At 50.0% G+C, this 14,994-nt stretch overlaps 1 protein-coding gene across 1 annotated transcript; it reads right to left on the reverse strand.

The window, feature by feature from the left end:
* Positions 1-3,961: 3,961 nt before the first annotated feature.
* LOC103541865 (pepsin II-1-like) lies at positions 3,962-13,693 on the reverse strand. The gene is made up of 9 exons (XM_008508763.2): positions 13,638-13,693; positions 13,011-13,170; positions 10,877-10,994; positions 9,611-9,729; positions 8,719-8,918; positions 6,833-6,949; positions 5,540-5,684; positions 5,348-5,446; positions 3,962-4,276 (listed from the first exon to the last, which is right to left on the reverse strand). The coding sequence occupies exons 1-9, from the start codon at positions 13,691-13,693 to the stop codon at positions 4,127-4,129; spliced, it is 1,164 nt and encodes a 387-aa protein (XP_008506985.1). The 3' UTR covers positions 3,962-4,126.
* Positions 13,694-14,994: the final 1,301 nt, after the last annotated feature.

Consider the following 14,994-nt stretch of genomic DNA (forward strand, 5'->3'; position numbering starts at 1 on the left):
GAGTGTCAGAGAGACCGTTCACGTGCCCAGTTGGTGGGGAGTGCTATGACCACTTTTATCTTAGTTTGAGCTCCCCCAAGAGGAGAGCCAGAGATCAATATCTAGGTGGGAGTCACTGACCTGGGAGGTGGTCCCAGGGAGCATGATGAGGCAGGGGGAAGTGAGAAAGAGAAACGAAGAAAACCAGTCGAGGTACCTTTAGGAGCGGGTCACTGTTGCGGGACATTGGCACCCAGTCCTTCTGCAAACCCTCTGGGAGATCGTGTAGCACACGCTTCAGAATTGTCCCTCCAAGGGCCTGAGGATGTCACTCTTGCTCCTCTCTTGCTCCTGGGCTGGGGGTGTTCCAGGATTAAGGATCCAGCCTGTGTCCTGTCTGCTTGCTCCCTGACACAAGAAGGCCCAGGGGAAGAGGTGCAGGAGCTGTCTACAGAGGACCTCCTGCTGGACCAGGGCTCTCACTGCCTCACACTGTTGCCAACACAGTCGCTTCTCAGGTCCCCTGGGGGCTGGGAGCTGTCCTCCTTTCCCCCGTGTGCACGCTGTGTCGTTGTGACATGTTGGGGGCCCTGGTGGGATCCAACATGGTCGGAACATGTTCTTCCCACAATAAGGCACATTGTGCACAGCCTCCAGGAGGCTGGAGGACCACCTTCAAGACCCCAGATGGGCACATAGTGCTGTTAATGAACAAGGTAAGCTGGTCTGACTCTAGGCAGCCTGGGCTCCAACAAGCAGGGGGTGTTTATTCTTGAGTGAGTACACCTCACATTTTCGCTTACCTAGGGCTCCACAATAAGGGTCTGAGAAGCAGTGGAGGATGGGGAGTGTGTGAGGAAGCTTGTTTCCTTGTGCCAGTTTCTCTGGACCTTGGAAGCGCCCCAAGGACCAGACCATCAGACCCAGCTCCAGAGACCTGATTTTGAAGGTTATTAGATGGAAGGACCTGAAGACAAACCACGTGGGTTTCTACTTAGGATAAACTTTCAGAGGTTGAAAGCACCTTTCAGTAACTTGTTTTGAACGTGTAGCACATCCATCACGTCATTAGAAATAAAAATAGATTGTATTCGTCGGCAAGTCTGCCCCATGCCACATCTATCTGTTCCCCCTTCTCTGTTCTACGATCCCTGGTTCTTGGCGTCCTCTCTCGGTGTCTTTATGTACATGCAGATACATCTTATTTTCTTTCTATATAATCCAAAGAGAGCATAGGATAGGCCCTGGAGTCACGGCTTTTTGTTTTTGTTTTTGTTTTTTTCACCTAAGTATCTCCTCTGGAGATCTTTCCATCTGAAGCACCTGGTGAGCATACTCATTTTTTCCCTTTTACAGCTGTGTGGTGGCTCCTCACATGCATGCGCCATAAGCTAGTTAACCATCCCCCATGGGTGGACATTTGGGTTGTTTCAAATCTTGCTCTTACAAAAGATGCTGCAAAGAATAACCTCATACTTACATCAGCTTGCACGTGTGCAAGTGTAGCTTTAAGAGAAATTCCCAGAAGTGAAGTTATCAGGCCAAAAAGTATACCTGTTTCTAATTTTGATATATATTGCCAAATTGTGCTCCTTAGAGGTTATACCAATTTATGCTCCTACCAGAAATTTGCGAGAATCCCCATTCAGGGAGGGTCCAGGTTCCATAGAGAAGTGGGGCAGACAACTGTGAGATGAAAATAACACTCCAGGACAAGTGTGAATGGAAAGGATGGAGGAGCTGAGCTTAGACCCTGAGACCCTGAGGAAACGGAGAAAGAAGGACGGAGGGGAGGCCTGGGACTGTAGCAGAGGAAGGTGAGTCCATCTTACCTTGTAGATCAAATGGGAACTGTCAGATGTGTGTGTTAGCACAGGGTTTTCCAGTTGGAATGACCTGTTGAGCGGGGAGCCTTTTTAGATTTTGTCTGAAACCAGGAATCCCAGGCTGAGGGAGTGGAAGAGGGGATGGGAGGGAGAGTCTGAGCTGCAGCTGCAGGACTGAGAAGGGGGAGGATGGAAGGGTGTGGCCAGGACCAGGAGGGCAGGAAGTGTCCAGGAAGACCTCTCTGCATCCCCAAGGCCTCACACACTTCTTGGGGTATGGGAGGCACTTGGGAAATGTCAGAAACACAAGCCGAGCCAAGAAGCCAAGACACCATGAAATTCCTCCCCAGAAACCTGAGAAGTCCACCTGTCTGTCCCAGGATCAGATATGACTGGGACAGAATGTCGGTGGGAGCAGGAGCGACCCATCTGTGATCTGAAGCACAGCCTCAGTCAAATCAGCTCCACTCTCTTGTCTTATACTAGCTGTTTCCTTTTAAAAAATCGTCTCGAATTCCTCACTCGGTCAATATTTATTGTGCGTCTGCTACGTGCCGGGCCCTGCTCTGTCCTGCAGTCCCAGCAGTTAAAGGATCACAGTCCCTGTCCTGGAGGATCTGAAACAAGTGCTCCCATGAATGCATGATTACCGATGTGCCAAGTGCCGTGAAGGAAAGGAGGGCCAGGATCTGTTGGAGGAGAGGGGGCGCTGGGGAGGCCTCACAAGGAGGTGACATGTAAGCTGAGATCTGCAGGACGCTAGAAAAAGGGAAAGCAACCCAAAGGGAAGACTGTGTGCAAAGGTCTGGAGGTGGAGAAGTTTGGGTATTTGAGGAGGTGGAAGAAGGCCAGTGTGGTGGGAGCTCAGAGTAAGAGGGATCAAGGTGAGGCAGGGAAGGTAAGTAGGATCCAGTGCTGGGCAGCCACATCAAAGATTGATTATCTTATTCCAAGTGCCCTGGGAAGGCATTAATTAAAGGTTTTAAACAAGGGAGGGATGTGATCAAAAAGATTCTACAACTGGGGAAAATGATCCAGAGAGGTCATGAGTGAAAACAGGATATGTGTGGGATGGGGTGGTGGAGCTCACCCCACCCCTTCTAGAACTCAAATTCTTATATTGTGTGAGTGATGAATGACAAATTGGGGCGTGATCTCACAGGGTTTCCAAAGCCATCTTGTTCTGGGCACCCCAAAGTCTCTCCCTCTTAGCAGAGGGGCCCAGCTGCAGCCCTCAGGCCCGTGTCTCCAGAGGGCAGTCTGGAGTCCAGCTGTCGGCAGAGGCAGGAGCTATGGGAATTGTCCCACTGTGGGTGCTGAGGAGCGCAAGACTGTGATAGGTTTACTAGCAAGTGAGGAACTGGGATCCAGCCAAGCTGAGTTAGAGTGAAACAGACCACTCTGCAGGAGGACTTCTCAGAGCTTTGCTTGGAAAGGAGCCTTGTGGACCTTGAAGAAGGGCCTAGAATGCAGCGTGTTCCATACTTATTTTGAAACTCTATTTTCCATGGAATAGTTTTCTACCAAACTCACTCTGAGAAACGCTGCTGTAAATATTTCCTGTTTGCTAATGGACATGCTCCGTTCCTTCCTCCCAATCAGCAATGCTCAGGGACTGGAAAACCAGCCTCCTTAATTTGATGGGGAAATGGGTCAGTTCAGTGTCATGCAACTAGATGGTTGAGTGGGTCGCCAGTGTTACTCTGCATCAAGCAGGTAATCACAGAGTACAGCCCGATAGCTTTGGGGTGGCAGCTTCTGTCACCTCTCTGGCACATGTCTTCCAGAAAATTCCACCTGCCTGGCATACTCAGGAATGTAAACATCAGTGGCCACATACCCTGAACTCTTTCCTTTGCTTATTATCTCTTGCTGGCTTTGGGAGAAAGGTGAAATTGACTCCCTCAACCAAGAACTCAAGGCCTCTATTCTATCAGGAGGCAACGGGCCTGGCATTTCTGGTCTCCACGCCTTCATATGATGCTTGCAACTGGACCTACTGAGGCTCATTTGTCTTCCTGGCTCTATTATGAAGTGTGTGCTGCCACTGTCTCTGTGTTTGTTGCTGTTCTAATGGTCATTTCTGCCACCCACCCTGGTGTTCTGACCCTGATGATGTGGAGAAATATCGACAGAGAAGCACCTTCACAAACATGTTTCAGAAGGCTATGCTTTTATTCTACGTTATTAGTCTGAGAGGGAACAGGGCCAAGATCCCACCTCCACGATCCCACAGGAAGAAAACTCAGGAGAATTATGCCATCTAGAGTGGGGGAAACTGAAGCCAGATCTTCCAGTAAAGTGGCCAAATAGACTCAGGCTTAGGCCACGGAAGCCAGGCCAACCTGGTTGTTGGCTCTGTCAAAGACGGTAAAGTACTGGCGGATGAAGACGTCACCCAGGATCCAGAGCTCTCCACTGCTGGTATCAAGGTTCATGCCCTTGAAGCCACTGATGCAGATATCATCCTCCTGGAGAAAAGGAGGATAAAACCGGAGATGCGACATAGACTTAGAGGTGACAGGTGCTGGGGAATCCTGGTCAAGAACCATAGTCTGCTGCAAGGCACATGCAGGAGGAGCTTCCTGGCTCGTGTGTGGGGCCTCGGCTCTTCTTAGCCTGGGGTCTGCCTGTATGAGCTGTTCACTGCACTTGGTTCCGGGGACCACTAGACATGGTCCAGTGTTTCTGGTAGATGCTCAAACGCTGATGTCAGCACTACAGCTAAGGGGTTTAGGGGAACTCAGCTGCCAGGAGGATTTTGGGAGCCCTGATGACATAGCCTTTTCTCATTATTTTGATCCCTTCTGGTGCCGAGCTGTCAATTCTTTTCATTCACTCGGTCACTGGCCCATAGCATTAGAAGCACATTAGAAGCTCCTGGGGAATTTTGCACCCACCCACAATGGGCAGGCCTGACCCCCTACTAATTAATCAGCTTCATTGTGAGAGTGTCTGGGCATCAGTACTCCTTGCTGAATAACATTGACTCACTGGGCAAAGTGAGTTTTCCACGTGGCGTTAACTCAGAAGGAAGGAGTTGGCCTGTGGCTCATTTGACTAAAGACTTGTCACTTGGTAGAGACAGTGGAAGCATCATAAGCCCTGACCCTACGGAAGGTAGGATCACCATTTGCCCAACTCTTTGTATCACTGATGTGGTCAATATCACGTGACTTCCCTAACCACACTCTGAATGTGGGGAAAGCTGTGGATTTCAGATGAGGAAACTGAGGTTGAAGGAGATGGCATCTGGCTCAGAATCAAAGGGCTAGTAATGGAGACCCAGAGAGTGGACTCAGAAGTCCAACTAGAAACCCTCTTCTCATGCCATCAGTGTTTGCCGCCCTTTTCCCCAGAGGGATGCTGCTTCCCAATTCTCATTCACGCATTTCATTTGAACGTATTCTTTTTCTCCAGCAGCTGTCCAGAGCAGGTGTCATCTTAAGAATGAGGAAGTGCGCTTTCCCTAGCACCAAGGGGGAGTACGTGGCCACATTCTATGGGGGCACATGTAGGTTAGAAGCCCGGAGCCCCCTTACCTCTAGGATGTAGGCACTGGGAGTCAGAGGGAACTCGACACCATTGATGGTGAAGACGATGTCGGGCAGGCTGTCGATGGATGAGCAGCTGATCACTGCCTGGAAAGAGCGAAGGTTGGAAGGGATCGCCTTCCTTCTGCACGGATGTGCCACCACCTTGATCTACAATAGGGCAGTCAAGGCTGGACTTACCTCACCAAGTAAGTCCTTTCTGGCTCCAATGTAGCTCTGGATATTGTCAATGGCAGAGGTTGGGCCAGTCAGCAGAGAGGTGCCAGTGTCAACAACGGCCTGGCAACCCCCGCTGCAAGCGATGGACTCTCCATTCACGGTGATACTGAAAGCAAGATGCAAGTAAGGGTCCCCTGAGCCCCCAGGGGGGTCCTCCTCCCCAAGAGGAACCAAGTGATCCCAGAGGGTCCCTCCTCCCCATCTGTTGGCCAATTACATAAAATTTCAGCTTCTCTCCTTCATGCCCTCATTCATTCATGCATTCATTTACTCAACAAATCTTTACTGAGTGACTACTCTGTGCTAGGCCTGGGAGATGAAATGCCAAATGAGGCAGCCTCACAGTTTCTGACTGTAGGCAGCTCACACTCTAGCTGGAAAGATGCGTTATGACAAAGGAAGAGCTGCATGAATAGGGCACAGGACAGGGGAACAGAAACATTCCAGGGTGAGGGTGGTGGTGGTAAGGAGCAACCAGGGAGGGCTTTCCGGGGAAACAGACAGCCCCAGGTTGCCAAGGAGATGAAGAGCTGGAGAGGGACGTCCAAGGCAGAGGGGTGAGCATGCAAGGAAGCATGGAGATGAGAGGAGCAAGGGCAGGAGTGGGAGGAACTGATGACGTTTTAGCACATCTGGGGCCAATGTGAGGGGACCTAGTATCCTGGTTTGCCCAGGACTGTCCTAGTTTTAGAACTGAAAGTCTTGAGTCCCAGGGGGACTCCCAACTGCTCACTCCCAGGCGAACCTGGCGTCACCCTAGCAGGCCACCCGAGGGAGAAACAGCTGGGAAGGAGGCTGCTTGAAGGAGAGGCCAGCCCAGAAGGTGCAACAGAGAAGGAATTGGTTAAAACAACTTCTCAGGAATTTTGCCCAGTCCTTAGACTGCAGGTGACATTTTTCCTAGAGTGAAAGGGACGTGTCCCAGTTTATAGGTTCCCTAAATGCCAAGACGTGTGGAGACTGTTGAGTCTCCAGCTCTTGCCAGGGATGCTGGTATCCCATCTCCATGAACAGAAGGAAAGTGGCTGTCTCATCCTTGCAGAGCATCTGGGGTTCCAGACAGCTCTCCTCCTCCAGGGAGGGGCCTTTCTCAGGGTCTTTCTGGCTTGACCAACTTCCACCTTCTCTTCCTGGGGTACGTTTCCCTGGCTGGTTGTTCCAGGGGGATTCTGGAAAGCTTAGTTAACTAAGAGTCTGTAAAGAAATGAGACCTGGGGCCCAAGCCAGGACAGTGCCCATTCACGGCCATCTCACCTGTCCACGGTGATCTGCCAGTAACCCTCGTGAGAAACAGGCACCCAGTGCAGACTTCCAGTGTAGTAGGAAGAATCGATGCCACCAAACATCACCACGCTGCCACTCTCATCATTGCTGTAGAAAGTGGGGGTAAAAGAGAGGAATTCATTCATTCAACTGAACATCTTCTGTGTGTGTCTTAAGAGCTACCCTTTCTTGGGCTCTTGTCTGTGCCAGGAGCTGTGCTGAGTGTGTGACAGACAGGTTTTCTTTCAATCCTCACACCAAAGCCCAAACAGTGGCCACTATTATTCTTGTTTCCACTTTACAGTGAGAGAACTCAGGCTCAGAGAAGTGTAACAACTTGCCCAGGGTCACAGAGCCAGGGACTGCCAGAACCAAGATTAGAACCCAGGTCTTCCTGGTTGCAGAGTGCGTGGTTCCACCACATCCTCACTCTCGTTGCTGTGGGGACCTCAAGAGAAGTGAATGCATGACAGAATTTGCTCTTAAGGACATGACACTAGAGTTGCCTGGTTCTCAGCCAGAGGCTGTGTGGCCCCCAGGGACATTTGCCAACATCTGGGAACATTTTTTTTTCAGGAAGATTGGCCCTGAGCTAACATCTGTGCCCATCTTCCTCTATTTCATATGTGGGATGCCTGCCACAGCATGGCTTGATAAATGGTGCACAGGTGTGTGCCCAGGATCCGAACCTGACAACTCCGGGCCACTGAAGTGGAGTGCTTCAACCCAACTGCTACGTCAAGGGGCTGGCTCCTGGGGACATTTTTTTATTGTCATGACTGCGTAGGGTAGGGAATGCCACTCACGTCTAGTATGTAGACACCAGGAAAGCTGCTAAATCCTACAATGCACAGGACACACCCAACAGCAAGGACGATCTGTTAAAAATGTCCATAGCGCTGAGATTGAGAAACCCTGATCTTTTGGAGAGATAAGACGGCCCCCATGAAATCTCTAAGTCCCATCAAGGCAGAGGAGGTTTAGGAGCTGACTTGAATATTAAGTGACTAAGAGGAGAAAAGGGCCATCCAGTCGTAAATTAGTCCTGCTGTAAATTTCCTCTTTGTTACCACAATATTCATTTTCTGAATCTCTGCAGTTTCAGGTTTGATAGGGAAGCAGATGTTTGTGATGATAAGAAATTAATCACCAAAGAACTTGCCACAGATATGACAGTCCCCACTCACCTCCCCCCACGTAAACTTTCCTGTAAACGTCTGACAGTACAACGAACAAACTGAGAATATAGCAGAACAGTTAACAGTTGAAGAAAAACATCAACAATGACAAATGGATTGAAAAGAGAAGGATAAGAGCATCACAGGAAAGTTGAGGGTCTCAGGAAAACTGACGACACCCTCAGATATTCCTGCATAAAACTCTACTCAACCAAAACCAACACTTGCTTTATTCTTTTTTCAGTCTTAGGATTAACTCATAGTCACAACTAGAACCTAGATTTTGTTAATGGATATCAGAAACTTGCATTCATCAGTTAGGAGTTTTATTGTGTCAGACATAAGTCCCCGTCAAATCTTCTTTTCATCGCTGTGGAATTCTGGCCCCTGGTTTTTGGTGGATTCATTTTAAATGGTGGTCTTTCGAGCACCAACTATGAGGGGACTGGGGCTGGAGAACAAATGGTTAATGACATTTGAGTTGTGTAAGTCAAGGTGACAAAGACTCATGCTCGTAAATGAGATGAATGAAGACAGTTCATCAGAGAGAGATTTGGCCCCATTCTCTCCAAAGCTGCACCTCTCAAGCCTCAGGCACTGAATTTTCAAATCCCTTGCTGGCTGAGACCCTCTCTCCTCACCCAGCACCATACAGCCCTCTGCTGGGCCAGGTGACCGTGACCTCCCTGCCCGACTTACGAGCTCAGGTAGACGGAGAAGAGGTCTTGGGAAACCAGACCCTGGTCCCATATGTTGTCAAAGACTGGAGTGGCCCCAGAGGCAGAGATGCTGGGGTAGGCGAGACCCAGGATGCCGTCAAAGGGAGCCAAGAAAAGGAAGAAGCCAGGCTCCTTCTTGCTCAAGCCGAAGATCTGGTTGGTGTCCTCGATGCCTCCGACCTGAGTTGGGGAACCAAGATGTTCACAACCAGCTGGTGTTGACTGAGCCCTGAGGGTCATAGCCCTGGGCACAGAGTATCCCTGGTTCATTTCATGTGGGACTCGGCTTCCGGGGCATCAGGCTGAAAGGAGGGTAAAGGGATGGTCTCTAGGAATGTTTGTTATTCTGTAACCATTGCAGCTGATCTCCAGATGGCCACAGTCTGTAACTTGGTGTGAGAATTTGCTACAGAACAGATGGGGTCTGTGTGTTCCTGTGTCTGATGACTGGATGCACAGCAGGCCCCAGGCAAATCAGAGCCCTTGACCGCTGCCACACCCTGGAGCTAGGGGACGAACGTAGAGATTCTGTGACTGGATGGGGGCTGCTGGTGGAGGGCATAGAAAGAGGAGGAGGTGCTAAAAGAGAAATGAGCCTTTTCCTACCATCTCCCCCCAACTTCAAAGCACTCAGCTTGGGTGGGCTGAGGTTGGCTGATGGCTCCAGGCATCCCACCCCCTTACCCACTACTGTCCCACCTAGAAATGTCTATGACATCTCTACCCACTCCACTAATCAAGTTACTTTGGTGATCACTGAGACCCCTACTGCCTGAATGAGCTCATTCTGGGTGGTACACTTTGGCTCCCACAGTCCCCAGAAGCTGGCACTAGGACTGTCAGGAGGAGGTGGTGAGCCAGCAGGTGCTCACCCTGACAGTGTCATATCCGAGGATGCCTGTCATGCTGCCGGTACCGTAGGTGATGGAGATCGACTCGCTGGTGGCCCTGTAGGTAGAGGATTTCTCAGGGTTGAAGCGCTTGTGGTCATCTGTGTAGGGAAGAAATGACATCATCAACCTCCAAAACCCAAGTGAGAATCATGGTTGGAGATATATTTCTGGGGTGGGCTGCCTTGGTTTCGGGTCAGGCTTTGGAAGAGAAAGGTGCCCTTTTCCACAGATGTTGGAGCCCAGGCATTCCCAGTTTCCATTCCTGCCTAGTTGGATCAATTGGGACCATCTCCTGGAAGGAAGGTCCCCAGCCAACCCCACCATCCTCCCAAGGACCCCAGGCAAACACTGAGCAGAGCAGGCCCACAGCTGCCCATGGTGACGAGCCCCTTCATCCCACACTGCGAACAGCCCATGACACAGCTACACTATCACGGTCACTGCCTTACAATGTTACAGTTCAGGTTATGAGGGGGAGGATTCCAGGGGCTCCTCCTCTGAATTAAAGTCAGGTTAAAAAGCTGGAAGAGGGGGCCACACCGGAGGTGCAGTGGTTAAGTTCCTGAGCCCCATTTCAGCAGCCTGGGGTTTGTGGCTTTGCAACCCAGGCATGGACCTACACACACTCATAAAACCATGCTGTGGTGGCATCCTTCATACAAAATAGAGGAAGATTGGCACAGGTGCTTGCTCAGGGACAATCTACCTCAAGCAAAAAAAGAGGAAGATTGGCAACAGATGTCAGCTCAAGGTCAATCTTCCTCACAAAAATAAAATTTGAAAAAGCTGAAAGAGGAAGGAACTTGAAATGCTGCCTGTGATTCCCAATGACAAACTCTTTTTCCCTTAGCAAACTGCTGCTTTTTCTTAAAAGTGAGATCATAGCTCAGCTCAGTCATGCTTTTAAGGCACTTTCTCATGTCAAGCTCTTGTCCCAGATGGCTATCTCTTAGCCCTTTAACTCCATCTCCCTTTGGGACCCCCTTGCTCCCCTGGGCTGTGGTTGTGCAGGAGAGCTGTTCTCTACCATTGGATTGAACCCCTGGGGGCAGGGACCATGTGTGATTCACCCTCTGTCCCAGGGCTCCTAAGCCCTTGCTGGACACACAGGTGCTCCGGAAATGCCTGTTGAGAGAATCCCGGAGGGACTCCACAGGCTTGAAATTGGACCTATTTGAAGCCCCTGAGTGTTCAGGGCTCCCAGGTCAGTGGGCGCTGGGGTCCCGGGCAGGGCCAGGCACTCACAGCAGGCAAGACTGGAGCAGTAGGTCGAGGGTACCCACAGGTTGGAGGAGCCGGTGTCAAAGATGACGGTGAACTCCTGAGGGGGAGTTCCGATGCTGATGGTGCCGAAGTACTCCTCCTGCGGGGTGGGGACAGCACAGGTCACTCCCCATCCTGGGACACCCCCAGGGAGCAGGGCCTCCTGGGGCTTCTCCTCAGCTCCCCACCCTCACTACTCTCCCTGCCTTTCTTTCCCTGTCAAATGCATCCGTCCTTCAAGGCCCAGCCTGTCCTCCCCTCCTCCTTGACGTCTTCCCTGATTGCATCCCTGTTCCCTTCTGACTGTGTCTTCTAAGCACCATCAACACCTAATAAGAATCTGCTGTCTCCTCTTCAGCTCTCCTCCTGAATGTCTTAGTCGTGCCACCCTAGAGAACACACCATCTTGGAGGATAGGATGGAACCATATAGCACCCAGCAGAGTAAATGTTCATTCAGTAAATTGTCAATTGGGAGATAAAAAAGTCACCTAAAGATGGAAACCCCTGGAGATATCTTGCTCCTAAATCAAGGTGTGTACACTGGGTTTTGAGAAAGGGCGTGGTCAGGATTTTTATTCTTAGTGGCAGCCCTGTCTGCCTTCCCAGCAGTTCTAGCCATGCTGGTCTCGCTATTCTTTGATGATGACAAGCTCGTTCACATCCCAGGGCCTTTGCACTTGCTATTCCTGTGCTAGGAAAATGTTTCTTCTGGATCTTTGCTTTGCCTCAATTATTGAGAGCTCTAGTCACACATCCCCTCCACCAAGAGGCCCTCCCCGACCACTTCATCTAAATTTGCCCTTCCCCCATTCCTCTTCTTCTCATTACTATAATTAATTAATTTTACTTTTCATCACTTGTCATTAAATGGAATTATCTTGCATACTTATTTATTTTTCTCCTACTTTCCTTCTCCTCTCGAATAAAAGCTCCAAGAACTTTGTTTCTTCATCACTGTTTGCATAGCTCCATGCCCAGAGCCTCTGGCACATAGTAGATGTTTTATAAATATGTGTTAAGTGAATAAATGGACTGACTTTAGCAAGCTCTTACCAAGAGCCAGGCCCTGTGCTAAGTACTCCAAAAAGAATTATTGCATTAATTACTCACAACAACCCTCTGGTGGTAGATATTCCTGATTCTGTTTGACAGATGAGGAAACTGAAGCTTGGTCAGATAGTTTAAATGACTTGCTGAAGGTCATGTTTCTCAGACCCATTAGAGAACAGATTAGCACCAGGTCTGGCAGATTTCACAGGCTAAGCTCTTAATGACAGGCCACATTGCTTCCTACCATTGGCCCTGTGTCATTCACACAGGGGACACACAACTTCTACTGAAGATCAGATCGTTGGTTTGGGTCCCAAATAGAACAGTGAGCCATCTTCCTGAAACTCCACACTGATCCTGTCAACCCCCCTGGTTAAGTTGATTCAGTGGCAATGAGGACACAGACCCTCATCAGAGACTCTGGTCTGGCTCCACCCACCGACCCCACAGTCCTCACTCTGCGCCTCCCTCCCTCCCTCTCTGCTCTCCCTGAACACTTGCCTCCTTTCCTCAAATGCACTCTGCTCCCTGCTGTCCCAGGGTCCGGCACAAGCCATCCTGCTCTTTGGGACTCTCTCCTGTCCTCTCCACCCCTTGCTTCTCCTTCATTGCCCCAGGGAAGTGTCCCTGCCTGCCACCTGCCACCCTCTCACAGTCACCTTAAGTGCTTAGTCTTCAGTCTGGCTGTACTTTCCATGGGTTGTGAGGCTAAATGTTGATTGTCTCTCTCCCTACTAGACTTGAGTCCCATGAGGGCGGGAGCTGTGCCCTCCCAGGTTTTCTTTCCTGCTTCATCCTCTGGGCCCAGCACAGTGCCTGGCACATAAGGAGGTGCTCTGCATCCATAAACACTGGATGAATGAATGAACAAATGAAGGAGAGCAACGTCTCTGACTGTCAGATTTACTGCTTCCCGGTGCCTTTGAGATCCAGGAAGCAGACCCCTGGGTTAACTCATGGGGACTCAGAGCCCTAGTCAATCCTCCAAGAAGCCTGGGACTCTCTCTTTCCTCTGGGCCAAGTATTGAGTGCCTCCCAGGCCCCCAATCTGTGCAGGCACTCACATCCAGGTAGTTCTCCAGGGGCTCTGTGTCCGCCAAGGTGGCAGCCTCCTTGGGTAAGAACTTGCTGGCTGGGTTGGGGGTATGCTTCTTCAAGAAGTCCTCCAGTAAGCCATGCTCAATCAGGTTCTTCCTCAAAGACTTCTTTCTGACAAGCGGAACCCTGTGGCAGAGCATTTGCAAATGGAATGGTTGGAGAAGGAAGTGTAGTTGGGGAAGAAGTCTGCTCATGGGGTGCTGTGGAAGACCCCGAAGGTAAAGGAAGCTGGTCCAAGAGAGGGAGAAGGAAGGAAGTCAAGAGAGCAGACGCTCCCATTTTTTCTGCACAAATGTAGAGAGGTTCAGTGGTTGCCTGAAGTCACCCAGCCCAGTGATGGAGCTGGGAACATAACCCAGCCTGGACTTGAGGGTCAGGGCTGTTAACCACGTCTGCAGTGCTGCCTCCACAAAAGGACAGAGAGAGAGAGAGACAAGAAAGGAGTCTCAAGATGGTGGAAGAGAGCAAGGAATTGTAATAAGGAAGAAGGAGAGGAAGAAAAATAAAGGAGGAAAGGAAGACAGGGTGACAGGCAGTGAAGGGAAGCAGCCCCTTGGAAGCTGTTCTTCATGCAGCGTGTCCCCCAGACTCACTTGTAGATAAGGCACTCAGAGAGCGCCACCAAGCTGAGCAGCAGCAGCCACTTCATGGTTCTTTCTGGGTCCCAAGTCTCCAGAGAAGGGAAGACGGGTGGAAGGCGTACAGCAGAGGCAGGAGCTGCTCCTTATATGCAGCACAAGTTCTCGGGAACCTACTTATCAGCCTCCAAACGTCACCCATTATCCTAACTCCAAACAGAAAGGTTACCGATAAGATTGTCCCTGCCCATGGACCATGTTCTGAGAAGTTGCCAATCGGGCAGCTTTCCATTGTAACCACAGCCCAGGGTTAGGATGGACCTGCACAGAGTGAGCCGTAGAGTGTGGCTTGTTTCTCAAATAACGAAAATGACCTGCGTGGAAACTCAACAAGCAGAGTATTTTGACGAAACTGTTCTAACATACACTTCGAAAGGTTGTCTTCTTAAAAGAAGATGCTCACCAAGCCAATGAATTCTCTACTTTATGGAGTTTATTCAGTGAACAAAGTGGAGTGAAAATTGATTCAAGAATTATGGAGGAGGGGGATAGATGGGAGGAAGGTCACCAGGAGATAGCCAGCCGTATCTTCAGGTCTTGTCCTGAAATCAGATTCCCTGTGCCGTAGCTGGTTTTTCCAACATCAAGAGACACAGATTCTATAAAAACTCCAAATTACTCCCAGTGCTCTGGCTGAGCATGGAGGGGTGGGCAGTGTGGATCAAGTTCAGGACCAGTGGTGGTCAATACGAAGCACATTTGTATTTTAAAATCACCCAATAAAACATCATCTTACCCCAAACCTGGATCTTGCCCTGTATATTCCACCTTCACATCTTTTGCTGCCTGCTTCCTTCCTCTCTTTTCCTCCCCCTTGAGCATTTCTCCTTGATCTACACTCTCACTTTTGGGTTGATCTCAACTCCTCTATGGAGGAGCCCGATGGTCCTGAAAATGTCTGCTTAAGTCATGGGAGCATGAGATGGAGACCCATGGCTCCAGGCTACAACTTGGTGGGAGGGAAGGAGGGGCATCTGCTGGGGGGTCATCAGGGTCTTCAAAGGTCATTAATGTCTTATGCTGGGCGTGAGTATGTGGGAGCTCATCGTAAGTGTGTGTATTATACGTATGTGTTCTGCATATCTGAAACCATTCATAACCATTTTTTGTAGAAAGAATGAAGGACAGAGTCTTTTGTGTGTAGCTCTCAAGTAGGAAATGAAGGGAAGTGTGGTTGGGGGTACAGGGTGAGTCAGGGACCCTCAGGATTGAGATGTGGGGAATTAACCATGAAGAACATGAAACATGTTTCACTCATAATTTATCTCCCTCCATGAATTATATGGTGTATGGACATGTTCAACACAGTGTT

Source organism: Equus przewalskii, chromosome 11 (genome assembly GCF_037783145.1).
Source record: "Equus przewalskii isolate Varuska chromosome 11, EquPr2, whole genome shotgun sequence".
Classification (NCBI taxonomy): Eukaryota; Metazoa; Chordata; class Mammalia; order Perissodactyla; family Equidae; genus Equus; species Equus przewalskii.